The 27236-nt window shown below is 36.4% G+C and overlaps 5 protein-coding genes across 9 annotated transcripts; all 5 read left to right on the top strand.

Annotated features, from left to right (window-relative positions):
- Positions 1-1553: 1553 nt before the first annotated feature.
- LOC110903852 (EVI5-like protein) lies at positions 1554-4506 on the top strand. Of its 2 annotated transcripts, none has more exons than XM_022149650.2 (9): positions 1554-1780; positions 1893-2071; positions 2858-3056; positions 3121-3291; positions 3361-3477; positions 3571-3768; positions 3838-3897; positions 3970-4068; positions 4232-4506. In XM_022149650.2, exons 2-9 carry the CDS (start codon positions 1938-1940, stop codon positions 4328-4330), a joined length of 1077 nt encoding a protein of 358 aa, XP_022005342.1. In that variant the 5' UTR covers positions 1554-1780; positions 1893-1937; the 3' UTR covers positions 4331-4506. The 2 variants fall into 2 exon arrangements, with proteins under 2 accessions (XP_022005342.1, XP_022005343.1); XM_022149651.2 differs by having other exon boundaries at positions 1597-1780; positions 2861-3056.
- Positions 4507-10216: 5710 nt separating this feature from the next.
- LOC110903851 (S-adenosylmethionine decarboxylase proenzyme-like) lies at positions 10217-13678 on the top strand. Its single transcript, XM_022149649.2, has 4 exons — positions 10217-10373; positions 10458-10522; positions 11943-12087; positions 12194-13678. The coding sequence occupies exon 4, from the start codon at positions 12344-12346 to the stop codon at positions 13427-13429; it is 1086 nt and encodes a 361-aa protein (XP_022005341.1). The 5' UTR covers positions 10217-10373; positions 10458-10522; positions 11943-12087; positions 12194-12343; the 3' UTR covers positions 13430-13678.
- Positions 13679-14883: 1205 nt separating this feature from the next.
- LOC110903849 (pentatricopeptide repeat-containing protein At5g38730) lies at positions 14884-20126 on the top strand. 4 transcript variants are annotated; one of them, XR_004879473.1, is made up of 5 exons: positions 14885-15129; positions 16503-18451; positions 19553-19597; positions 19791-19859; positions 19952-20126. XR_004879473.1 is itself a non-coding variant. In XM_022149644.2 (2 exons), exon 2 carries the CDS (start codon positions 16592-16594, stop codon positions 18371-18373), a length of 1782 nt encoding a protein of 593 aa, XP_022005336.1. In that variant the 5' UTR covers positions 14885-15129; positions 16503-16591; the 3' UTR covers positions 18374-18681. The 4 variants fall into 4 exon arrangements, 1 of the variants encoding a protein (XP_022005336.1); XR_004879475.1 differs by lacking the exon at positions 19553-19597 and having other exon boundaries at positions 14884-15129; positions 16503-18414; positions 19952-19966; XR_004879474.1 differs by lacking the exon at positions 19952-20126 and having other exon boundaries at positions 14884-15129; positions 16503-18414; positions 19791-19844.
- LOC110903850 (late embryogenesis abundant protein 1) lies at positions 18826-20126 on the top strand. The gene is made up of 3 exons (XM_022149648.2): positions 18826-19597; positions 19791-19859; positions 19952-20126. Exons 1-3 carry the CDS (start codon positions 19535-19537, stop codon positions 20024-20026), a joined length of 207 nt encoding a protein of 68 aa, XP_022005340.1. The 5' UTR covers positions 18826-19534; the 3' UTR covers positions 20027-20126.
- Positions 20127-23800: 3674 nt separating this feature from the next.
- Positions 23801-26196, top strand: LOC110903848 (zinc finger protein CONSTANS-LIKE 2). Its single transcript, XM_022149643.2, has 2 exons — positions 23801-24647; positions 25572-26196. Exons 1-2 carry the CDS (start codon positions 23850-23852, stop codon positions 25929-25931), a joined length of 1158 nt encoding a protein of 385 aa, XP_022005335.1. The 5' UTR covers positions 23801-23849; the 3' UTR covers positions 25932-26196.
- Positions 26197-27236: the final 1040 nt, after the last annotated feature.

Below are 27236 nucleotides of genomic sequence, written 5' to 3'. Positions count from 1 at the left end.
TAATCCATTGAGTTAATTTCATCAATTCTTTCTGTTAACGAGAAAAGCAATTCAATCATTCATATTGTGCAATAGCGTGTAGAAGTCATAGAAGGGATGGTATAGAGCTGTTTAAAAAAAAACTTATAGCTCGGAGCTTGCTCAAAGCTCGATTGAATTTAGCTTAGAAAAAACTCGCTCGATATGACTTGGTTTGAAACTGAACTAAGCCGGCTCAACTCGGTTAGAAATTGAGCCTAGCTTGGCTCTGTTCGTAATGAGTCAAACTGGCTTGATTTGGCCCGCTCATTAGCTCAGCTTAGAATATTGTATCTTTAATATAATTTACTTTTATATATACATAATATATTATAAAAACATCGGTTATTATTTGTAGGTATTTAGTTTTTTTTTTTTTTTTTTTTTTTTTTTTTTTTTAACTAACATATTAGACTTCCTTTTTATTTTTTATTTCATTCCAATCATCAGAGCAAATTACATAAGGATAGCAGGTAGACGAGCAACAAACTGCGCCGCCATCAATAACAACCACCTAGCAAGCTGCTAGCAAAACAACAAAACCAACAGGGAAAAAGAACAGGCATTTTTTTTTTCTGAAAGGCGAAAAAGAACAGGCATTACATATCGAAATTCTTTCTTCTAGTTGGCTCACCACTAAAATATTTGTGCAACTCAAAAATATCTTTTAAGGCGAACACAAAAATTTGAGGGATTTTATACCAAGAGCTAATGTGATGCCAAACGATAAAAGCCGTATAGGATGAAGTAAAAATTTGTAGGTATTTAGGTGTGTAGTTAGATATATATGACACATTCGAGGGTTGGTAATAAACCTATATTGTATTTCGTTGAAATTTAAAGCTTATTTTGTATTTGGTTGAACTTGATTTGGCTTGTTAAACATATTTTGGATGTATTCTTTTAAGCTACTGAATGATATTTTAGAATATTGATTTATAAAGCTGTGTATTAATTTTTCTCTCTCTCTCTCTTTTTTTTTTTTAAATTAAGCCTAACCAAGCTGAGCTGACTCGGGTCGATTATAAACAAAGATGAACTTAAGCTTAAAATTTCTGCATGGTTTCAAATTAATGCCTAGTCAAACCGGCTTAGTTTATAATCAAGTTGACCTTGAGCTTACCTTGAGTTAGGGTGTTTGGGATTGCTTATAAAACAACTTATTTACTTATAATTTTTTGAAAAAATAATATTTTTTAGAAAATGATGTTTGGGTAATGGGTTGAAAAAGAGGTTTTATGGCTTTGAAAAAAAAAATGAAAAAGTTCAAAGAGGAGGTTTTTCATAATCAATCCCAAACACTCCATTAGCTTGACTCGGCTCATAGGCACGTTGGTGGTAAAGAGAATAGACTCTTAGGTCTTGACAATTGATGGTGTTGTACATAAAAAAAGGAAAAGAAAATAAAAGTTTGACAATTGATGTGTTGTACATGAGAAAAAAAAAAGGAAAAGAAAAAAAAAACAAACCTAAATGGGCACATTGACGTGTCATGGCGGTATGTCCTTGGATGAAAAGGAACGGATGAGATGGAGAGGAATCACACCTTGGTGCATCTCAGAGGATCCAACCCTCCTCACACGGATACACTTTCCGTCAAGTTACCGTCGTCGGAATCAAAGCCCAATCGGATTCCAAATTCCACCCTGTTCTGTTCCCTTAACATTCCAATTTATTTCCAATATTCCATATCAAAACATATCATTTCCACTGGTAACCGTCCGATCCGATTGGGGAATAACTCCATAGATCACTCACTCAGGTATCATATTTGATTATAATTTCCGAAACAGATGACTTTTTATCAGTTTTTCTAAGATGAATGGAATCCTAGGGTTTGTGTGACTGATTAGTGATTAAAATGATGTAATCAGGTCAATTAACAGATTACAGAAATGGTGGTGTGGTGGAGGTAGGAGATGGAGAAGAAAAGAGTAGATGAAAGTGTGCAGGTACCAGCTCCAATACGAGTAGACAGATTTGGTTTTGCAAAACAGGAACATATCTCACCTGATAGACTTGCTAAAAGCAAGTCTGCTTTTGAGTATCAGAGGTAATGCTGGTTTATGTTATTACTAATGTTTGTTTGTAGATAATATTAGGTTTTAGAGGTTTTGATTATATTCTAATCACACAGCAGTTGCTGCATTTAGACTGTAGAGCCATAGAGATATGTATTCGAGCCGAAGATCATACTTATAACTTACTGAATTTATAACTGACATATAACATGTATACAGTTTCCTGAACCAAGTTGTAACCAATTTCTATCCACACCATAGTTGTCAAAGGCGCAAAAGGTGAGCCTTGGGCCTCAGCGCAGAACACTTAAAAAACGAGGGCGTTTAATAGCGAGGCACATTGTATAAAAATACAATTTGTAGGGGTTTTAGACATATTTTAGGCTTGTTTAGGGCTAGTTTAGGCTGTTTTAGGTTAGTTTCTGGTTTGCTTAGGGCTGACGTAATTTTTTCAGACCTGTTTAAAACTTTAAATCTGATCAGACGATTTTTGGTCGGAATTTGGCATTGGCCTGAAAAATGCGCATGTGGGCCTGAAAGTGCACCTAGGCCCGGGTCTGGGTGAGCCTTGACAACAGAGATCTAAACTTTTATAGTTTAACATTGATGTTAATCTATAAAATTAATCGGGTCTCAAGTTATTTGTTTTATTTAAAAGGTTGAGTCATTTTGTATCTCTTTAAGTTCACATATAAGGATGTGGATATGCCTATAAGCAACAGTCTAGGTTTAAGGGTGTGGTATTTGTATTACTTAAACAATCGGTAGTACCGTAGTAGTGGTCTTTTAATCTATTTGTTCGTTTCTGGTCTGCTTAGCAGGGAAGAGAGAAAACTTAGAAAATGGAGGAAAATGATTGGTGTTGGAGGTAGTGATTGGAAGCATTATGTAAGAAGGAAACCTAATGTTGTTAAACGGCGCATACGGAAGGGAATCCCTGACAGTTTGAGAGGTCTTGTTTGGCAGTTGATTTCTGGTAGCCGGGATCTCTTGTTGATGAACCCTGGTGTTTATGAGGTATCCTGTCTTTTAATTACTTTGAGCTAGCCCAAATCGTCAATGACATTTTTTTTTGTTGCAGCAACTAGTGATATATGAGACTTCAGCATCTGAGCTAGATATAATACGGGATATATCGCGTACGTTTCCTTCACATGTATTCTATCAGCAGCGACATGGACCTGGTCAAAGATCACTTTACAACGTTTTGAAGGCCTACTCGGTATACGATAGGGAGGTTGGATATGTACAGGTAACATCCACATTACTTCTCTAGTCATTCACAATAAGACACCTGTTTTGAAAATGGTTTCAATTGCAGGGTATGGGGTTTTTAGCCGGTCTCTTACTGCTTTACATGAGCGAAGAAGATGCGTTTTGGCTTTTAGTGGCATTATTGAAAGGAGCTGTCCATGCTCCAATGGAAGGATTATATTTGGTAACTTTTACTATGACCAAAAAACCTTGTTTTAGTTTTCATAATTTTTGTTCTTTTGTTTCTGATTTTTTGAGATTGTGGTATTGGGTGCAGGAGGGATTGCCTCTTGTTCAACAATATTTGTTTCAGTTTGATAATCTAATGAGAGAGTACATGCCAAAGTTAGGCGAACACTTTACACGAGAAATGATAAACCCTAGCATGTATGGAAGCCAGTGGTTTATTACGGTTTTCTCGTATTCTTTTCCTTTCCATCTGGCTCTTCGAATTTGGGATGTTTTCCTCTACGAGGTTAGTGTCAAAATATTAATCAAATAGAAAGAAATTTGTTTATAAAGTAACTTTCTTTTGTATGTACAGGGTGTCAAGATTGTTTTTAAAGTTGGCCTTGCTCTTCTTAAATATTGCCATGATGACTTGGTTAGTTCCTCACCATACTTTGCAAGTGCGTGTGAGTAAGTTGTACGTTACTAAAGTTGATGTTGCTTGTAGGTGAAGTTACCGTTTGAGAAACTTATACCTGCTCTTAAGAACTTCCCTGATGATGCTATGGATCCAGATAAGTTGCTTCCAATGGCCTACTCATATAAGGTACATACGTACACTTTGTTACAAGCATGTGTGTGCGTACACCCTAAATGGGAATGAACATAAAAGAAAACCCTTTTTTCAGCATTTAGATTTTAAACAATGTAAAAGGTTGGGAATGAAAGAGATGGTAGAGAAAATATAATTTTTATGTGTATGTTTTAAGGTATCGAAGCGTTTGGAGGAACTTAAGCTTGAGTATGAGAAGAAAAATGGGAAGCTAGCAGCATCCAAGGCAAAGCAAAAACAGAAGCATCCGGCTTGAATATGGAACAGGTGCATCGTATATTGTAAATACATGGAGTTCAATTCTTTTAGATGTTCCTGGATCCTATTTGGCACTAGTTTTTGTAATTTGGCATTAATTTTTTTATATACCGAGTGATATTGATCATGTTTGCAAGTAAATCTTTGATCTTAGTTGACACAGATTGTTTATCAGTCTTGCTTTTATAAAGCGTGTGGCTGTTTAATGCGTTTTGATCCCAAAAACCGATGCACCATGCATGAGGCATGCATCGCGTATGTGAGGTGTTTTTAATAAAAAAAAATATACTAAAAGTTTATTTGTAGACAATGTTTTATAGTGTTAGCTTTTAAACACCAACTTATAGGATATTCTCATCATCTTTGGTCATATTGATTCAATTGATGGTCTAATCTGTTCAATTACTCAAGCCCATTGCTCAATCGAGTGGTCAACTTTACCGGTGATTGACTTCTTGTGTATATGCCTGATTGATGTTGTATGCTATTATACATGATGTACATTATACTGTGTCGCTCGGATCTCTCTCTTCGTATAGGTGACTTCTTTTTTCTATATTCTATTTTTCTATATTCTTTGACTTGATGTGTTGGTTTGTTGTTCGTTTTGGAGCCGAGGGTCTCTTCTGGAAGCAGCCTCTCTATCCCTAGGGATAGAGGCAAGGTCTGTCTACATCGCACCCTCCCCGGACCCTATGAGTAGCTTTGCTATTTGTGGGATTTACTGGGTATGGTTGTTGTTGTTGTTGTAGATTTGAAAAGCTCAGACCCATTTCAACAGGTGGTCTAGTTTGTTCAAATACTGGTGAGCTGCACAAGGCACCGCATTAGCTGCATCACATGCACATTTTGAAATCACATGACATGGACTACAGTGATGCAATCTCATCGCCTTATGTGCTCCTGATCCGCGCCTTATAAAACCAAGTTATATGTTAATTAGACTTGTAAAGGCAGTCTTCAACTTTTTAAAAAATGAATTAACTTTTTTTAAATCTTTTGCAAAAAAATATAAATAAAACGGAGTTTCAGAAGTCTGTGATCATGGATTCATGTGTGATGAGTGAAGTTCAAACAATCTTAGATCTTGGAGTAGCGGAGTCGGTCAGCAGCACATATACCTTTTACACATCAGCTGTGCCTGCGGGTTTTGCTTCACTTGTGAACTCGCGGGATTCAATCAAATTTCATTGAAATAGTTGGCAGATAGGGTGATCAAAGTCTTTTTGGTCATTTGCTTTGGTTAGGTCAAGTTACTGAGGATGATTCCAAGTGGTTAAGTTGTGGTTATTTGTTGCAATGCTATTGAGACATGTTTAAGAGGTTGGACTATAAATTTATAATGGTCTTCTGATTTGGCAAGCCAATTCTTATAAGTTCCTCTTTTTACACATCTAGATTCATACATCTATGATTATCAAGAGGGTGATTACCTAACGAAATGGGTTGTGATTTAGAGATTGATACACATTGTGTGGTATACAAAGGACGTTTCTGATACACAACTGTTGAAGTACCTGGCCACACATAAGACTGCGGGGAGTGGGGGGCTTGGGTTGGGGGCTTTGCTCGACACGTGGCGATTGTGGGCTCCACAAGCTTATGGTGAAAAATGAGGGGTGTGGTGTGAGCAGCTGACGTTGATGAAGTCTGCATTTATTTATACTTTGGTTCTGACAGTACTAAACAGCCCAGAACCCGACCCAAATCTAAGCCCAGAACCAGACCAACTGCATATTCAATTAATTTAAACAAAATAGCGGGAACAGTTTCCAAAGTGGTTTTCTAGCACTTAATTAACTTATGTTTTTTTATGTTAGATAGGGAGATTAGGTCATCTTTCTGGATGTCGATGTTTATTCTATAAAAATTAGGGTTCATAAACCTTGCATTTGGAGACCTAATCCATCTCGAATTGGATTATCTATCTTGTTTGTTCTTGTTTCAATCAAATCTGAATTTCAGATTCTATCAAATGGTTCCATTGCCGGGAAATTCGAAGCTGGTGCAGACCCGGTACAGTTCCTGCGATCAGGTTGTGCTTGCTTCTCAATTAGCATCAATTGCAGCCAGCATAGACTCTATGCGGAAGGATATCGCAGAGATCAAGGCTCAGGTAATCCGAGATGGTCGTAACAGTGAAGAATCAGCCAGTGATTTGAAGATTACGGTGGAGAATAACATAAAAGAGACGCCAACTGATAAAGAGCAAGATAGTCTGAAAGAAGAATTGAAGGCTGAATTGCGCATCCAGGAAATTGGAACCGTGTATAATGCTGCCAGTACCCTAGATGAGTCCAAGATCTATTCATCTAAGCCCACTAGTAGTTTTACATGTAGCCCAAGCCCAAAACCTATCTCAGCCTATGCTAAAAATTCTCAGTCTGTTACCCAAAACCCTACACCCTGGCGCCAATTTCCGCATACTACAGAGAGAGAGAGAGAACCAAACTCGGTTTCTCAAAAGACGAGCTGTCGATCATAGGTTCAGAATGGGTACATTCAACCTGCTGGAAACCTCTGAAGGACAAGACGAGCCACTCGACGCCAACAAGGAAATGGAGGATGCAAAATCAGCAATTAACATTGATGTTTTTATTAAGTTATTTATTAAAAACATGAAAAAACAGGTTGCATTAAAGCAGACTAATGTGTCCTTGGATGCTAGTGATATTATCTTTATAGGGATTCAACTGTATCGCCAGAAAAGTTTGGCAAAACTGGACATCCAACCTGGTACAGTCCTCGCCTACCGCTCGGTCTCAGACGCAGGTCATCCTATTCAGGAGCTACTTCGTTACTGGGGCAACCGTCCTTTAGAGGAAAAGACTTGGAAAATTTACGATCGCCTGGAAGAACAGTTTCCCGTGTTTCGACTTGAGGACAAGTCGTGTCTCCGGGCGGGCAGTATTGATACATACCCAGTACTAAGCAGCCCAGAACCCGACCCAAATCCAAGCCCAGAACTAGACCAGCTGCATATTCAATTAATTTAAACAAAATAGCGGGAACAGTTTCCAAAGTGGTTTTCTAGCAGTTAATTCACTTCTGTTTTTTTATGTTAAATAGGGAGATTAGGTCATCTTTCTGGATGTCGATGTTTATTCTATAAAAATTAGCGTTTATAAACCTTGCATTTGGAGACGTAATCCTTCTCGAATTGGATTATCTATCTTGTTTGTTCTTGTTTCAATTAAATCTGAATTTCAGATTCTATCAGGTTCATAAAATTCTCTTATTTTTTATATAGCTCTTAACATTTGACTAACTGCTTATTACCTAACCGTTTCTTTAATTAAGTTATGTGTCTAATAGCATTCACAACAACCCGCGCTTGGCTACCCATAAGAAAAAGATGAGGTGTATGTGTAGATGGACACCATCTATGAGGGATAGGGCTGCAAATGAACCGAACGAACACCCGTGTTTGTTCGCTAAGGAAACAATGTCTTCACAAATGGTTCATGAACATTACCGAACGAGATTTTATGTTTGTGTTCGCTCGTTAAGGAAATGAACGTGTTCACGAACACAAATAAAATTGGCAAAGGCTAGAGGTGAATGGCTAAGGAAGCAGCATTGGAACTTGAAACCCTAATCGTAGAAAGGAGGTCGATAATATTCATCGATGTGAATAATGAGAAAGAAAGAGGAAGAGTGTATAATCAAGGTGGAAATAAGGTTTTCTATTCTATTTATTAGGGTAACAAAAATAAATAAGAATTAAAGAATATAAAAAGTTACATAAAATAAATAAATGTACAAAAATCTTTAATATACAACATAAATAACGAATATGATCAAACCTAAATGAATGAATGTTCATGAACAAACTACCGAACATTCATGAACAAAATTGAACGAATGTGACCTCTGTTCATGTTCGTTCATTTAACTAATCGAATAAAATTTCGTGTTCACGAATACTGAGTGGTCTTAACCCTTTTATACTACTAATTACTTCTTTTGAACGACAAGGAACGACGTGTCAACCACCATGACACCGGGCGCTATGCCCAAGGTCGACTACTCGACCGCCATCAGCCCATTGGCTCTCCCTAGATGCGCGGAAACCCGACCTTCACCCGCCCGATGGCACGACAGTGGAATAATTGGTAAAATCTCGCCTCCCATCCAAGTCGAACTGACGCCACCCGTATTCGCTTTTCACCTAGATGCCGCAGAAAATAATAGGGAGAGTGGGAATCGAACATGGGTAACAAAGAACACTAATTCTTTCACTAACCACTCCACCACTACCTCATTGGCTATACTACTAATTACTAAAATGTAATATAATTATAGCTTAAACTTTTGGGGATGGTGAATGGGATGTGGGAGCTTAAAATTCTCTTATATTTTGTATACAGCTCTTAACATTTGACTAACTGCTTATTACATAACCGTTTCTTTAATTAAGTTATGTGTCTAATAGTATTCACAACAACCCGCGCTTGGCTACCCATAAGAAAAAGAAGATGAGGTGTATGTGTAGATGGACACCATCTGCGAGGGATAGGACTCCAAACGAATCGAACGAATACGAACGAGACCTTGTTCGTGTTTGTTCGCTAAGGAAATAATGTCTTCACGAATGGTTCATGAACACTTACCGAACGAGATTTTATGTTTGTATTCGTTCGTTAAGGAAATGAACGTGTTCACGAACACACATAAAATTGGTAGAGGCTAGAGGTGAATGGCTAAGGGAGCAACGCTGGAACTTGAAACCCTAATCGTAGAAAAGAGGTCAATAATATTCATTGATGTGAATAATGAGAAGGAAAGAGGAACAATGTATAATCAAGGTGTAAATAAAGTTTTCTATTCTATTTATTAGGGTAACAAAAATAAATGTCCTTCCATCTGCAGTGCGGTGGTTGTGACATCCGGGTGAAGGTTGGGCTCGGGATTCAACCCGGGTTCGAGTCCAACGGGGGTCGAGGGTTTACCCATTCCACGGGGTTTCCGAGCATCAGGGGTGTGCTACGCTTTCTAGCGGTGGTCGAGTAGTCGGCCTTTGGACATAGCTCTGAAAGGGTGGGTTTACACGTGGAAAGCAGTTAGCCGTTCAAAAAAAGGTAACAAAAATAAATAAGAATTAAAGAATATAAAAAAGTTAGATAAAATAAATAAATGTACAAAAATCTTTAATATACAACACAAATAACGAATATGAACAAACGTAAATGAACGAATGTTCACGAACACATTACCAAACTTTATCGAACAAAATTGACCGAATGAGACCTCTGTTCATGTTCGTTCTTTTAACCAATCGAATAAAATTTCGTGTTAATGAATACCGAGTGGTCTTAACCCTTTTATACTACTAATTACTTTTTTTGAACGACAAGGAACGACGTGTCAACCACCGTGACACCGGACGCTGTGGCCAAGGTCAACTACTCGATCGTCGCCAGCCCCTTGGCTCTCCTCAGATGCGCGGAAACCCGACCTCCTCCCGCCCGAAGGCACGACAATGGAATAATCAGTAAAACCTCGTCTCCCATCCAAGTCAAACTGTCGCCACCCGTATTCGCTCTTCACCTGGATACCGCAGAAAATAACGAGGAAAGTGGGAATCGAACCTGGGTCACAAGGAACACCAAATATTTTTCCGATCACTCCACCACTACCTCATGGGCTATACTACTAATTACTAAAATATAATATAATTATAACTTTAACTTATTAAAGTAAACTTTGTTAGTAAAACAGGGAACAAGAAGAAAAGTTCCACCCAGCGGCTACAATGAAGCATATCAAGCATCTCTCATCACCAAGGGCAAAAATGCCATTTCCACTTCTCAAAAAAAAAAAAAAAAAAAAAAAAAAAAACAGGTGTCAGCACAGCATCCTTGTTAGGTTCCTACTTTGATTATCACCCACAAGGTGTGACACCAAAACCGTATATAAATCCACCTCTTCATCTTTCTGTTTTCCTCGGTCGATTAGTTCCTTCCATTTTAGGATTCTGATTCGATCCAATTCAAACAAAACATCTTTCTCCTCCCTCCATCAGTAATTTTTATCAATCGGTATGTATGTATGTTCTTTGTCTTATAACAATTCTCTTGTGTTTATTTTTGCATTTGTCACATATTTTGCAATGGTTGTTGCAGGCTTTTGATCCATTTGAGGCTTTCGGATTGCGGATCTCTTCTTCTTTTTCATTTGTTTCTCATCCGTAAGTTTTTCTTCAATCAATTGGTGCCGCCGGTTATTTTATAAATACATTTGATGAGTTGCTTGTTGTATAGACGATCGTTTGATATAATGTCGATAAATGTTTGCTGCTATTTTTTATTGCATTCATATGATGTTAATTGTTTATGTTTCAAAATTCAGTAATTTGTTAGGGCAAATTATTTATTTTAGAGTAAATCGCCAAAATCATCCCCAAGGTTTGGGTGTGTTTGTTGGGTGTGTATACCAATTTCATTCAAAACAACTTTTTTTACCATATTATCTCTCACTTTTGTGATTTTTTGCCATTTTCATTCAAACGTCTAACTTTTTTGCCAAAATCGTTCCTGAGATTTAAGATTTTTTGTCATTTTCATCCAAATATCTGACAGAAAATATAAAGCAAATTAGACATTTCACATTTGGATGAAAACGCAAAAAATCCCAAAGTGAAGGGCAATGTGGTACAAAAAAGTTGTTTTGGATAATGACAAACATGACCAAACCTCAGGGACAATTTTAACAATTTACTCTTTATTTTATTGTCTCTTTTGAGATCGTACTTTCTGGTGTAAAGTTGTTATAACTACGGTCTTAATAAACTATAAACCATTGAAACCTATCAAACCAAAGCAAGTCGCCTGCTTTGAAATCTAAACTTTCCGGTTCTTACGATTTGATGGTTTTGTTTCGTCCCTGTTTGAAACTTGGAACAGTCAGTATAAATATTTTTTTTCAAACGACAAATTTGGATCACTGACAACCTTTGACATTTAATTTATTTTTCAGGGAAATTCATGAAAATAGACATGTTGACTGACTTTTTAACAAAGTAGACATTGACTTTTAAACACAAGCTAAGTCATATCCGGCAGTCAATGTCTATTTTGATGATTTACTTGGTCAACTTGTCTATTTTAATAATTTTCCCTATTTTTTATTAGGCTGCAAGGTATGGAATGGAGCCCCTAGTACCCACCAATAGCGCCCCCATGATAGCGCTTGGGGTATGGTAAGGGGGCCGGGGGGCTATTGGCTCTTTTTGGCTGAGGTGGCATGGGTGGGCGCGATACCCTGTTGCCTTACTATAATATGCAGTTATGTATATTTGTTATGATTACGGGTTTTTTTATCATATTAAAAGTTTTAATACGGTATTGAAGGTTGTGCTTAGGTTAGTTTTGCAAATTGCACTTGCTTCGCTTCATGTTAACTGGCTTATTTGTATATAGATGTCAAGTTTTGAAGTACAGTTATAACTTTTCTGATACCAAATCATACAAATTCATAAGCTTTTGTACATATAACACTATGATGGTTATCACAAGTATATGCTGTATTTGGTAGTCAGATTCTTGTTGGTTTTTAAAGTCAACAACATTGCATTTGATTTTTATCTATTTTTTTTGCTGTATTTTCAGGACAATTGAATGATCAATGGAATCAAAAGCTGGAAAAAAGTCTAGTAGTAAATCATTAATTTACGAAGCTCCCCTAGGTTACGGTATTGAAGACGTTCGACCAAACGGTGGGCTCAGGAAGTTCAAATCTGCTGCTTACTCTAACGTGAGTTTTCATTTCCAACTCATTACATTTTGTTACATTTAATTCGAAATGTTCTCAAACTACTTGAACTATTCTAACTTTGACATTCCTATTTTTCATCTTACAGTGCACCCGCAAGCCGTCCTGAGTTTTAATACCCGTGCTGCATAACCCTAGATAAAAGCGTTCCGTTCTATTATTTTGCTAGTCTTTCTTTTCCTTTTCTTTCTCCTTGTTCTTCATTTCCTCTCTTTGTAACAAACTTTCCTAACACAAGATGACGTCAGCTATCGGATTTGAAGGCTTTGAAAAAAGGCTTGAGATTTCGTTTTTTAACCCTGGTCCGTCTGTCGACCCCGTAGCCAGAGGCCTACGTTCTTTAACCAAGAACCAACTTGACAAGTTTCTGGCACCGGCTGAATGCACCATCGTTTCTTCGTTATCAAACGATTTATTGGATTCTTATGTTCTTTCAGAATCCAGCCTCTTTGTGTACCCATATAAAATCATCATCAAAACATGTGGCACTACTAAGCTACTCCTTTCGATCCCACATATACTCGAATTATCTGGTGAGCTGTCTCTTACGGTCCAATCTGTAAGGTATACTCGTGGAAGCTTTATATTTCCCGGTGCTCAAACATTTCCTCACCGTAGCTTCACCGAAGAAGTAATGGTTCTCGATAGCCATTTTGGAAAGCTAGGTATGTGCAGCAATGCATACGTCATGGGTGGTGCTGAAAAGGATCAGAAATGGCACGTCTACTCCGCTTCAGCTGAGTCAGCAAACCTTGTTACACAAACCGCTCCGGTCTACACTTTAGAGATGTCTATGACAGGTTTAAGCAAGAGGAATGCATCTGTGTTTTTCAAATCCGAGTCAAGCTCTGCAGCCGTGATGACTGAAGATTCCGGGATCAGAAAAATTCTTCCGGAATCCCAGATTTGTGATTTTGACTTTGACCCGTGTGGGTACTCGATGAATGCTATAGAAGGGGACGCGATCTCCACCATTCACGTGACTCCAGAAGACGGGTTTAGTTACGCTAGCTTTGAAGCGGTTGGGTATGACTTCAAATCCATGGGTTTGACCGTTTTGATCGAAAGGGTGTTGGCTTGCTTTGAGCCTAGTGAGTTCTCGGTGGCGTTGCATGGGAACGAGAATGTAGTGAAAGATCTCAACTTGGAAAATAATGATGTGAATGTGAAGGGGTACAATGTTGAAGAAACAAAGTTTGAAGTTTTGGGTGGAGGAGGAGGGTCAATGGTGTACTATGGGTTTGCAAGGGGAGGAAGTAGTTGCGGGTCACCACGGTCAACGCTGCATAGGTGTTGGAGTGAAACTGAGAATGAAGAAGAGTAAGTTGAAGTGAAGAGTTGGCAAAATGGTAATATGATTGCATGTCTAGTGTGGTTGTGTTGTAATATATGGCTGTGGGTTTGTTGAACTGAGGGAGTATTATACTGCTTTTGATTTTGGTGCATCTGTTATCTATCTAATTCTGTTTTGTCCTTTGTTTTTTTTAATTTCCTTTTGGTATTGTTTCATGATCGTTGCAAGAAAATGTATGACGACTTGTTATATAATTAAGTTTCATGGTTATTTGTTTTAGATGTTCAGGCAATTTAGATGCTTTTTGGCCTTTTGCAATTGTTGATATGATTTTTTAAGCATGTTGAAAAATGCTAGATTGGACAAGACTTGAGACTTGCAAGTCGTACCGAGAACCAGTGGTTTGGTGGTCTATTTGAACCGCCTCTATTCGAACTAATAGCTACCGGTAGAAGTAGAACTAGTTACATAAGCGGTTCGGTAGTCTTTTTGAACCGTCTCTATTCGAACTAATACGTAACGTTAGAACTAAACTAGTTACATAAGCGGTTCAGTAGAGTTTATCTGAACCGCTTGTATTCGAACAAATAGGTACCTTATGGAACGGAGAAATGAACAGAACTTGAAAAAAGAACTTTTTTAACTTTTATCTTCTTTGATTTTTTTTAAATCTCATTTACGAGTTGTATATTTTAGGTTCTATATTTCTCTATTAACTCACGTGTTGCATTTGAAAAAAAATATGAGGCTATGTTTAATTTTTTTTCTCCACATTTCGTTATAAATTTGTAATGAATATGGTATTTGTTTGAATAGAGTATTTATTTGGTATTATAGACTATATGGAGTATCTATGTTCTACTTGTACCGTCACTAACGCTACCGGCAGAACAACGGCCATACTTGTTTCTGTATCATCAAAACTAGTATTTGTGTTTATTTTTGAGTATAATGCCAAAATGGTCCTCGAGTTTAGGTCACTTATGCTACTTCAGTAAAATAATAATGAAACTTTTTGTATCTGGGTCCCTACGGTTTCATTTTTGTTGCTTTTTTCATCCAATTGACAAACTGGGTTAGAATTTTCTGTTAACTTCTCCCTTTTTTGTCGTTTTCCTCATTTAATTAAAATATATTATGGCATAAAATGACGATTATACCCTTCATTTAAATGAGGAAAACGACAAAAATGGGAAAAGTTAATATAAAATTCTAACCCAGTTTGCCAATTGGATGAAAATCGCAACAAAAATGAAACCTTAGGGACCCAAATACAAAAAAGTTTTATTATTTTTACTAATATGACAAAAGTAGCCTAAACTCAGGAACTATTTTAGCATTTTACTCTTTTTTTTTTTTTTTTTTTTGGTTTTGTAAAACAAAAATTTATTATTTTGGTTACACGACTTTAATTTTAGATTGGATGAATCGTAAATGTGCAAACAAACTTTTCCTTTTGTCTCTCATAGGATGTGTTCATAATATTGTATTTCTTTGTGTTGTAAATATACCAATTACGAGTAATGTACCAATAACGAAACGAATCAAAACATGTATCAACATGGGTATTTGTTTTCATTATTATATACAACCGTTACCTACTGTATACATACAACACCCGCACGCCGCAAGGTACAAAAACCTGTTGTAATGTTGGTTGTATCCATCTCCAACCAAGCAATTCCTGGTGTAACCACAGGAAAAGATTTTGAGGCCTTCACAACGACCAGGTTACAATTGTAATTTTTTTATTTATTGTTGTGCGATTTTTATGGGGTTGGGTTGTGCACGTAAGGTGTTCGACCAAAGTCCTGATTGAGAATTTTCAGAATGACAAGTTAAAATCATGGAAAAAAGGATTATATTCTTCGAATCTTCACGGTTTTATTGTGTTTGCTTGCTAATCTTGCTTTTTGTTCTTAAAAATTGAATCTTGGGGTTTGATGGCTCAGCTTTCTTTAAGTGCATTTACATATGGGTATGGTTAAGCAAAGCTTCAAGATCAACAGTTTTGTTTAAAGAGTTATTATATGTTTTCTTGCTTTTGGGAACAATTCGGTAGGAGAACCATTTAATTTTAGTTTCCAATATGTTAACTTGACAGACTTTTAGTACCCAAGGGTTTTATTTGATTTTAGTTTCCAATATGTTAACTTAACAGACTTTTAGTTTTCTTTGTATCAAAAGCCTATGTTCTGTTGTTATCGACCGCCAACTGTTCGACGTTTTGTCTCAATGAGTTTAATTTCAGCGTTTTGTCTCAATGAATTTCATTTCTTTGTTATAGATGTATTATGCTACTTATGTATGGTTTCACCCATTATAGATATTCGTCTGGCATTATGATAATTATACTTTTCATATCATTTCACAATTAGAATTTTCTATGGGGATGTGGTTTGCGGTTTCGTATCAAAGTGGGAACACTATGAACCCAATTTGATAAATCAAGCCCATATTACAGAAACAGTCAAACAAAGGTTTTAAGTCTAGAAACTTTGATCGAACCCAAATTGATAAATAAACTACAATATGAGATAAATAGTTATCACAATAGATCAAATCGGTTGAAAGTGTAAAAATAGATGTGTAACGAGAATAGAAAGTGTATTCTTTTTAAAAACAATAGATTTCTGGTCATTACAAGAGAAAACATGAATTCCTGACTTACTGGCTGAAAGTATATAAATAGGCGTGATAACGAGACTAGAAAGTGTTTTCTTTTAAATAACAGTAGATTTCTGGTCGTTGCAGGAGAAAACATGAATTCTTGTTTGTATGCAAAAGACAAAAGAGAACAATTTTAATAAGTTTGATAAATAATCATAGTAACTTACATAATACTAAAGCTAAAGAGGTAAAACAATGATGAATTACCAATTTAAAGTGCATTCGTGTTTGCCAACCAAGTATATGTGGTTTTCACTTCTTGCTATTACTAATTGTTGGTACTTATTTTTGTTCTAACGGTGTGTGTTTATTGTTTAATGAATGAACTTGATTTATATTAATAATAATGGCGATTCGTATAAGAAGGTGTAATTTGTTGTTACATTGATAAACATCGACTTTAATGATAGTTTTTGTCACTTTTCATTAACAGGAGCCAGCATACAGTATGAAAGACCTGAATCCAACAAAAACGAAAGATCATATAAACTAATACAAGTAGGGTTCATCTGTATACCGTTCATGGCTCATTTAAGAAGTGGTACAGGTGAAACTCATTTAGTAAAATCAGTGTTTGCAATTGTACTAAAAGGTTGTTCTTGGGACACCCTGTTGAAACCCCGAATCGGTTCAACCATTACCTCAACTGCTGTCACTCAACTACTTCAGAATCTCTCACAAACTGGATCTTCTTCTTTGATCTCTTGGAATTTCTTCAAATGGGTCGAGTTAAACCCTGATTACAAGCACTCATTACAATCATCTTGGACCATGATTCATATTCTAACAAAACAAAGACATTTTAAAAGTGCACACCAACTGCTCGACAAAATTGCTCTGAGAGACTTTTTATCTTCACCCACGGTTTTGAATGCGTTGGCGACTAACACTGATGATCAAGATGTGAATTCTCATGTTTTGAGCTGGTTAGTGATATTCTACGCGAATTCGAAGATGACCCATGATGCAATTCAAGTCTTTGAGCATATGAGGGTTCATGGTTTAACACCACATTTGCCTGCTTGCACTGTTCTGTTGAATATGTTGGTTAAAGAGAGGCTGACTGATACAGTGTGGAAGTTTTATAAGAAAATGGTTAAGATCGGGGTGGTTCCAAATCTGCATATATACAATGTCTTGATTCATGCTTGTTGCAAGTCTTTGGATGTGGAGAAAGCAGAAGAATTGTTGAGTGAAATGGAGTTTAAATCTGTTTCTCCTGATCTTTTCACTTACAATACGTTGATATCGTTGTATTGCAAGAAAGGTATGCATTACGAGGCTTTGTGTATTCAAGATAGAATGGACAAATCAGGTATTCATCCCGACATTATAACGTATAATTCATTGATTCATGGGTACTGTAAACAAGGTCGAATGAGGGAAGCGTTAAGAATGTTCAAGGAAATTAAAGGCGTTACTCCGAATCATGTTACGTACACGACTTTGATCGATGGTTATTGTAGAGTGAACAGTTACAGTGAAGCGATGTGCTTGCGTGAGGAAATGGAAGCTAAAGGCTTGTGTCCCGGCACGGTTACTTATAACACGATTTTAAGAAAATTATGCGAAGAGGGTAGGATAAAGGACGCTAACAAATTGTTGAATGAAATGAGTGGGAGAAAGGTCGTACCCGATAACATCACATGTAACACGCTCATTAACGCTTATTGCAAAATCGGAGATATGAAATCTGCGTTAAGAGTTAGAGGTACAATGTTGAGTGCAGGGTTGAAGCCGGATTCGTTTACTTACAAGGCGTTAATTCATGGGTTTTGTAGGGCTCGAGATGTTGAAAATGCTAAAGAGATTGTTTTTTCAATGATTAATGATGGATTTTCTCCGAATTATTGCACTTACTCATGGCTGGTGGATCTTTACTGCAACCAAAACAATGAAGAGATGTTGGTGAAGTTGCCCGATGAGTTTTATCAGAAGGGTATAATCGTTGATATTTCGGTTTATAGGGCACTAATCAGGAGATTATGCAAGGTAGAGAGAGTTGTGTATGCCCAAAGATTGTATGATATTATGTTGAGTAAAGGGATATCGGGAGATAGTGTTGTATTCACTAGTTTGGCGTATGCTTACCTGAAAGAAGGTGACACAAGTATTGGTTTGAAGATATTTGACGAGATGTATAAGAAGAGGTTGATGATCACGAACAAAATTCATAAAAGTTTCACCGCTAGTTATGCTAGCGACAAGCACGTTTTAGGAACCTTTTGGAATCTCGCTGTTGAAAGAGGCTTAATTTCAAGAAGTACCTTGAAACAGATTTATCGGGCTGAAGATAATGCTTAAGAAACGTATCCTGCAAAACTATGGAGTTTACACTTAAAAATGCAAGTATTCTTAATCATAAAGTACACGAATCTAAAGGTGTGCATTAAACGGTATAGACCGGCTCCCTAAAATTGGATGTACCGGTTCAGCCTTCAGTTTGTATTTTTATCAAGTTCCAGTTGCCGGTGTGGTCCGATTCAAAGCCATTTAAAGCCGATGAATCCCCGATTCCCCGACCATACCTGCTAACTGTTATGTTTGTATTCCGTAATTTTCATAAACAATTTTCAAGAATTTGGAGGACAAGATATATTTTTGTTTGGGTATATGGTTGTTGGTCCGAGGTTAGAGCATTCCCAACCCATTCCCCATCCCAATCCTTAAAATTCAGGGAATCACCTAAAAACACCACTCCATCCCATTATTCATCTCCATACCCCATCCCCTTATTATTAGGGAAAACTAAAGTGAATCCCCTTATTTTTGGGGATGGTGAATGGGATGTGGGAGGTTTTTAAAAAATGACAGATAAATTTAGGGAATGGTGATTTTTAGTTAAATTATAGGGATAGGGATAAGGAGTGGGATGTGAATGCTCGGACGTGAAAGGTTTTTAGAAAATGAGAGATAAATCTAGGGAATGATGATTTTTAGTTAAAGTACAGGGATAAGGGGATAAGGAATGGGATGTGAATGCTTGAAAGCGAGTAGAGATAGAATAATGTCAAGGGAGGTGTCTGATTTAAACAAGTTTTTTTTAATGTTTATAAGTCTTATTACATGGACCAATCAAAAAAGTGAAAAACATAAAAAGACAATTATGCCTTCATGTGTGTCACAGCTTCAAAGACGATCCGTAATATAAGTTTCAAAAATGGAAATCAGTCAATCACGCATTCCAACTTCTTCCTGTTATCTCTCTCTAATCTAACAAGTTGTGGTCTTGTTTAATCTGGATTCAGTCTCCATAAGGTTCCCAATTGTAGCCAAGAACAAATGATAAATATTTGCAACTGTTTTCTATAAATAGATAGCACACATGCCATGTCACCAGTTGGTTTGATCTTCTTATTAGCTGTATATAATATAAATATGTAACTAGCCCCATCTCTAGTTTATGATCAACACAATCTATCTGGCCTTTTATAAACAAACAAACATCAATCTCACGAGTACAATATGATGAACAACTCTCAGAGTGAAGCAGAACAGGCAACTGCCCAGGCTAAGGCCGAAGCTCAGGTTACTTTTATTATCTTTCTTTCTCATAACCTCATATATGTATGCAACTATGCATCGTAGGATGTATTTATTTATCATTTTTAATAAATTTACACCCTTTTTAAATTTAATTTATATTACGGTAATTGTTTTGCGCATATGGTGGAATTATTTCCTGAATCCGTCACTGATGTTAAGCATCTTTTGCTGTCAGGAAAAGACCAGTCAGCTGATGGAGCAAGCCAGCAATGCTGCACAGTCCGCCCAAGAGTCGATGCAGCAGGTCCGATTTTTTGAATCGTTTTGTAATTTTTGTACTGATTATTATAATTATTTCTATATAGTTTTCTTTATTGAGATTGAATTTATTTGCAGGCTGGCCAGCAAATTAAGGAAAAGGCACAAGTAGCAACCGAGGCAGTGAAGAACGCAACCGGGATGAACAAGTGAACCCCATGGATCAAGTTTTATCAACCACCATCGTTTCTTTTGACCAGAACCTGTTTACAATTCTTTACAAAATTTTATATTATTTTTTATAATTCCGTTCTTTTGAGTCGTTGATTTTGAACCAGAAGATCTAGATATAACTGAGCCTGTTACGATAAGATTTACAAAACGTGCCCAGATGCTAACTTAGCACTAGCCATGCTCATTTTGGCCTTTTGCATTTTGTCATTAAAGTTTCTTTTATCATCCATGTGATGTTCCATTATATGAAATGTCATTAATGGCATTAGTATCCCTCTTCTATTATATTTTATTTTTTAATTTTTTTATATACGTTCTAAGAAGGAAGCTCCACTTTATCTCTAAAGGGTGTAAATTAGCTTACCTTCCTGCCTCCCGGGAAAAAAATAGGTCCCAAGTTTTAATGGTCTTCAATAAAATCGATTTTAATTCGACTCAAAGATAACAAATTTTGTTAATTGCAAATTGCTGCCCTCCACTTCACTATATAAACATTAGAACCTTATAGATGGATGTTTTTATGCACCAATTAAAAGTCTCATTTATATTTAAAGAGGAAACGTCATAGAAATATAACCAAGTTTGTCAAGTGTTTTAATTAAGTCATCTAAACTTTTTTTGTCTATCTAAAGTAACTAGACTTTAACTTAATGTTCTCATAGTGTGTAATTATCAGGTAACCAGGTTACTATTTTTTCATTTTATTTTTTGTTTTCTTTTAATGTTTATGTGGATATTATTTAAGGATTTTATAAAATTAAAATATATTTTAAACCCTAACAAACCTTGGATTTCTCAATTTTCAATCGTCCATCGAATTGGAAAGAACATGTTTTTATTTTGTGGATTTGATTTGCATGATTCAATCATTGTGATTTCTTAAATTTTATTTCTTCTACTTTATGTTCTGGTCTTCTCTGCATCTTCATTGCAATACTGCATCTTCATTGCAATATCATTGGGATCACTGTTGATTCACTTGGTTGAATTCCATTTTGGAGCCATATTGAAATCATTGCAATTTCTTCTATTTGTGATTTACAAATTTAAAAATGTGATTTTTTATAACCACTGCTCCATTTTAAAACGTACTGGAATCATACATTTTGGAACCAGACTTGGATTCCATTTTATGATTCAAACGATACAAAATGTTTTGATTATTTAATAATTTTTCTAGAATAAAGATATGATTTTTAATTGAAAAGTTCATGGTTTTATTTAAATTTCCCACATCCTATTAAAAAATTATAAAAAGTAATTAAACCTGACACATCACATTGGTAACCAGATAATTATGTAATATTAGAACAACAAATGAAACTTTAGAGACTTTAAAGAGATAAAAAAAGTTTCAGTGATTTAATTGGAACATATGTCAAACTTGGTTAAATTTCTACAAAGCTAACCCGTATTTAAAATACACAATCTATGCTATCCCCCTTCTCACAATATGACCACCATGAGGTTCAAATCAATTAACATGATACGATCTCAACTACTAACACTCGGACAAATCAAACAATCATACATGTTGCAAAAAGATCTTTCTAACCATTTATTAGTTGTATAACTATACAATTTAGGCTGATAGATATTGAATGTGGAATACATATATATATTTTGTTAATTCAGTAAGAGATGAACATGTAAACACAGATCAAATTTAAAAGAAAAACATTCTAATCTAGTGAAATTATAAATAATAGCATAATACAACACCTAAGTTCATACGTTTACAATCTTACATGGATCATACTTTGAGTTTTGGAAGTTAAAAGGCAAATAAATAGAAGTAGAGAGGGGGGTTAAATGAAAACTATTAAAAGAAAGAGGGGGCTAAAATTACCATAAGGCTATAGGGTGTGGTTATGACCCTCATGACCACCATGATCCTCCATGTTAGTGCCATGTAACCCACCTCTAATCCATCATCTAAAACCACTACCCTAAGGGTGTGGTCATAACCTAAACCACTAGCCCCTTATTTATTTTAATTAATCTTTGACTAAAGAAAAAAGGAAATAATTTGTTGAAAAATGGAAAGGAGAACCATGGTTGCCATGGTTTAATCCATGCCAACCATGGTGGATCAACCAAAGGGGTGGTGTAGCTTTCCATTCATGTTCTTAGTGGCAAATCATGTCCCAATAATGACCCCACACCGCCTAACAATGTGAACGTGTGTAAGTTAAGACGATGTGGTCGGACTAGAGCCATTCATTGAGCACCATAAGAAGCTGACTAACGGTGGGACCCACTTGACAGGTGGCAACCATAGTGTACTGCCAGGTGTGAAGAGTGATAAGTGCATTGGACCCGCCAGCTAAGCTACACGACGGAAGTGTGGACTCACCATGATCCGATTCACGTGGCCTGTGGACCCGTAATTGAAACCCGTTTGTAATTTGTCGACATTAACCGGATCGACATTGTGCTCCCTTTTCAATTTCCACTTTGCTATTGTCTTAATCCACTTCCATTATAGCAATTTCATTTTCTTAATCAATTTAGAAAGGTTACCCTTTGCATTAATTGCTACATAGTATATATTGTACATAAAATAATTACATCAACTAATATAATGTCATTTTATATATACAGTAATAAAAACGTGAGGAATAGTTCCAGATTGATTATTAATTACATCTTGTCAATTGTTTCCAAGGTGTTTGAAACTGATTATTTAATAGTGGAATATATTATTTTAAACAAGATTTAAGATTTCTGAGTTTCTTAATTTAAACTTATTATTTTAATAATTAATATTTATCAGATGACTTTCTGGATTACTCGAATAATTTTGATTCTGATCAGAAACTCATGTGGTGGCTACGGCGACTTTCTCTAGCGGTGACGCCTTACAAACAAGAAGGCAACATCAATTGTTGTTGACTCATAGAAATAAAACAAAACATAAGAATTTACGTCGATTGATCTTAACTGTATACGTCCATAGTTGTATTAGACGAGTATGTATTACTTTATTAGAAGCGATATACATACATATATAAAAGACTAAGGCTAGTTGCCCTAATGTCATGGGGACCTAGGGTTGGTTGCGAAGACTAGGGTTGTCAGAGCCGCGACCGCCACGAGTCTCTCCACTTAACATTTTAAATATCTTAGCTTAAACTATTTGTTTTAAAATCAAGAGTTAATTATTGTTTTCGTCCCTGTGGTTTGTCAAAAATCACTATTTCAGTCCATTAGTTTAAAAATTGCGATTTCAGTCCCTGTGGTTTCACTTTTGTAACCATTTCAGTCCCTGTGGTTTCACTTTCGTAACCATTTCAATCCATTTATTCTGTTAGTACAGGGACTGATATGGTTACAAGGTGGACTGAAATGGTTACGAAAGTGAAACCACAGGGACTGAAATCACAATTTTTTAACTAATGGACTGAAATAGTGATTTTTGACAAACCACAGAGATGAAAACAGTAATTAACTCTAAAATCAATATTCTCAAACATTCTGTAATCATACACAATAACAAATTCTGAACTTTTCCTTAAATCTGAAAATTTTCCTTAAATCTGAAAAATTTCCCAAACCTATGACACTAAGTTTTTACCCAATTTGTCAAAAGTGGTCCAAAACTATAGATAGCTCCGCTGTACATCTCATCGGCCCCAACAGGGGACCCACACAAAGTATGACCAATCCGCCCAACAATCCTCACCCACTAATTAATATCCACGTGGCACGCCAAGGATTCTCCTCCACCTCCCACTTGTACCCCTTCTTCGACCACAAAACTAAACCCCAACAACACCATACACACCACACACTTCACACAATGTTGGATCACACCGGTACCTTATGCTTAAAAACTAGTACCACCTGGGCTCGCGTCTGCGACACCTGCCGCTCCGCCCCTTGCACCATCTACTGCCGCCCAGACGCCGCTTACCTCTGCACCGCCTGCGACGCCCGCATCCACGCCGCCAACAAACTCCAGTCTTCCCAACACGAGCGTGTCTGGGTCTGTGAAGCCTGCGAGCAAGCTCCGGCGGCCTTCATATGCAAAGCCGACGCCGCCTCTTTATGCACCACCTGCGACGCCGACATCCACTCCGCCAACCCTCTTGCCCGCCGCCACCACCGTGTCCCCGTCATGCCAATTCCCGGAGCACTGTATGGGCCTCAGGGTGCTGGGCCTGACCCGAGAGCTGTAATGGGCTTGGGTGTGGGAGTGGATTCTCAAAGTGGGTTTTTGTCGAACGATGGTGGTGGTGATGAGGAGGATGAGAGTGAGGCGGCTTCGTGGTTGTTGTTTGATGGGCCGGTGGTGGTGAACAAGAATAGTCAAAGTCAAAGTGGGGGTGGGGGTAAGGATAGTGGGTTTTTGTTTAGTGGGGAAGGGGGTGAGGAGGATGAGTATTTGGAGTTTATGGAGTTTGGGAGTGATGTGCAAGCGCAATGTTATGCGAATAAGGTGAACGATCAGAAGATGTCGTATGCAGATGCGGATAGTGTCGTGCCGGTTCAGAAGAACCATGAGTTTCAGAATCATAAGTTTCAGCTTGGAGTGGACTATGAGGGTGCTGCTGCTGGTGCTACTGGTGGTTATGGATATCCTCAACTTACTCATAGTGTAAGTTGTTTTTTTTACATATAACCTTAATTATATCTTTAACAGATTATTATACGTACGTTGATATTATGGTTCATAACAGTTTATTAATATTTGTTTGTTTTAATAAATGATACACGAATCAGATTCACGTAGCGACCTTTTATACAAGAGTATCTTCTTTTTTTTTTCTTACAAAATCAATGATAAGTAAATCATTTTAGTGAAACAAAATACTTGTCTAAAACAAAATAATAAATGATACATGAATCAGATTTGAGTTTCTATTTTTTATTCGCATAAGTTATGGTTTTATTTAAGAAATGAAAACGTTATTCATGTTAAGGTAGATACACAACTATAAATGTACGATGATAATTGATAAATGATGAAACAGTGGTTAACCGGAGAGGTTAAGTCACTAGTCTCGTCAAGTAGGGTTAATCCATTCTTTCCGAGATCGATGATCTAACCGTCCTCTAACCTGTCTCCTGCACAAGAAAACACACTATGACTTGTAAGAAGGAGGAATAAACATAAAACCTTAACATAGTAAAAAGTAAAGTTTATTTTCGTGTCTTTATCTTTTTACATATAAGCAATTTTCTTTCCCTTAAAAGCTAAAATCATGTTATTCTTTTCTTTGCATTCTCCTACTTTTAGACGGTACCTATATTTGACTATTATCCTTTTTTGAAAATTTATGTTCATTTAATTTTTCTTGAATACATATAGATGTCAACCAAAAGACGTGGACCACACGGTTTCTTTGAGTATCTCTCTCTTTCTAGTTACACGTTATAGTTAAATACGTTTTGTTGATTAAGCTATGTGTTGAGAAGAACCTTGTATAACACATGGTCAAACATATACATTGTATAACCGTTTCACACTTTCAATGTTGAACATAGAGTTGACCACCTTTGATTTTTTGAAATTTTCTAGGTTTCCATGTCATCAATGGAAGTTGGAGTTGTACCTGATTCGACAATAACCGAGGCTTCATTCTCACATCCTAGACCCTCGAAAGGTACGATCGACCTATTCTCAAACCCTCCGGTTCAAGTGGCAACCCAACTCACTCCAATGGATCGAGAGGCACGGGTCTTGAGGTACAGAGAGAAAAAGAAAACAAGAAAATTTGAAAAAACTATCCGCTATGCATCAAGAAAAGCTTATGCGGAAACAAGGCCTAGGATCAAAGGCCGTTTCGCAAAAAGAACTAATGCGGATGTCGACGTGGATCAAATGTTCCCTACAAACCATATGCTAGAAGGCGGATATGGAATTGTACCCTCGTTTTAAAGACGAGTGGCACGATAGGCGTATCTTTTTTTAGCAAAAAGGGCCATCAGGAACATCGGAAGTAAGATGATTTTGCATCATCTTAAGAAGCAAGAACTAATCCGCGTATGGCTTCTTTTAATTGTAAACTTAACTATAAAATACATATTTTCTGTACCTTAATTGTTTTTTGTTTTAATTTAAGGTTGATGTTGTGGGAATGCTATAATAAACCTTGTAACTTTGTCTTCAATTTTTTTTATACGATTGTCTTAAGCTTATGGTCTTTTACTAGTGGAAGAGTGAATATTCCAATGTATGTGGAAGCACCGAGGTTGAGCCCACTTCTTTTGTGAAGAAAAAACAGAATAGTTTGTTAGGCCCATTTGACGCCTAATAAAAGTAAAAGCCCAAGTTACATCAACCTTGGTAAAAGCCCAAGTTACATCAACCTAATTGCTAATATAACATTTTGGATAATTACCTTTTACAAAAATGATTTTAAGCCTGTTCATGAAACGTGGTTTCTTTTAACAAAGTAAATTTATATATGTGGTATTTAAGCAATTTGATAAAATAATCAAATGATGATTGAAACAACATAACAACATTTTTTACCAAGTTCCTAAACAATATTGAATATAATTAAATGATAAATGAAATAATACAAGAACAAGAGTAACGGTAATAGTATTAGGAGGGTTGTATCGTCTGATCTCATCATGAGTGATTGGTCCTACAAACTACATAATGTTTATGGACCTCAAACTATACTTTGTCTCCACGTTATTAACTTAGCACAAGTCAACACCGATACGAATCAAATCCAATGAGCATGCACTTCTAATCGGTATGTACCTTCTCTAAACGGTAGTACAAAAGCAGTTTTTTGGTGCTCGGATTTATGCCTTTAAGAGCTTTTTGAGAGAGCACCAACAAATATACCACTAAATAATCGGATTTGTTGGTGCTGCTCAATAAGAGCACCATTAAACCTCTAAACACACCACCAAAAAAAATAAAAATAGAAACCAAATCGGTCCACCATTAAATCTCTAAACACCACAAAAAATCAATGATAGAAACCAAATTAGTCCACCATTAAATCTCTAAACACACCACAAAAAAATCAATGATAGAAACCATAAGTCTCTATTATGAACCAGTCCGTAAAAAATATACATTATTTGAACAAATGCTTTTTAGTTTTATTTTATTTATTAAACATTCAAGATCTAATACAAAGACAAATCAAACAAAAAACTATACAAAAAAATGTATAAAATCTACAAGCATAATGAAATAAAATTACATGTTCATGGGAAG

Source organism: Helianthus annuus, chromosome 14 (genome assembly GCF_002127325.2).
Source record: "Helianthus annuus cultivar XRQ/B chromosome 14, HanXRQr2.0-SUNRISE, whole genome shotgun sequence".
In the NCBI taxonomy this organism is placed as follows: domain Eukaryota; kingdom Viridiplantae; phylum Streptophyta; class Magnoliopsida; order Asterales; family Asteraceae; genus Helianthus; species Helianthus annuus.
This window is presented reverse-complemented; position numbering and strand designations above follow the sequence as displayed.

Excerpts from the sequence above, each read along its gene's own strand:
- LOC110903852 (XM_022149650.2), top strand. The coding sequence starts at position 1,938 with ATGGAGAAGAAAAGAGTAGATGAAAGTGTGCAGGTACCAGCTCCAATA. Across the intron at positions 3,292-3,360 it reads GGGAGGTTGGATATGTACAG|GGTATGGGGTTTTTAGCCGG; the intron begins GTAACATCCACA and ends TTTCAATTGCAG. Across the intron at positions 3,898-3,969 it reads AATATTGCCATGATGACTTG|GTGAAGTTACCGTTTGAGAA; the intron begins GTTAGTTCCTCA and ends TGTTGCTTGTAG.
- LOC110903851 (XM_022149649.2), top strand. The coding sequence starts at position 12,344 with ATGACGTCAGCTATCGGATTTGAAGGCTTTGAAAAAAGGCTTGAGATT.
- LOC110903849 (XM_022149644.2), top strand. The coding sequence starts at position 16,592 with ATGGCTCATTTAAGAAGTGGTACAGGTGAAACTCATTTAGTAAAATCA.
- LOC110903850 (XM_022149648.2), top strand. The coding sequence starts at position 19,535 with ATGATGAACAACTCTCAGAGTGAAGCAGAACAGGCAACTGCCCAGGCT. Across the intron at positions 19,598-19,790 it reads AGGCTAAGGCCGAAGCTCAG|GAAAAGACCAGTCAGCTGAT; the intron begins GTTACTTTTATT and ends TTTTGCTGTCAG. Across the intron at positions 19,860-19,951 it reads CCCAAGAGTCGATGCAGCAG|GCTGGCCAGCAAATTAAGGA; the intron begins GTCCGATTTTTT and ends ATTTATTTGCAG.
- LOC110903848 (XM_022149643.2), top strand. The coding sequence starts at position 23,850 with ATGTTGGATCACACCGGTACCTTATGCTTAAAAACTAGTACCACCTGG. Across the intron at positions 24,648-25,571 it reads ATCCTCAACTTACTCATAGT|GTTTCCATGTCATCAATGGA; the intron begins GTAAGTTGTTTT and ends GAAATTTTCTAG.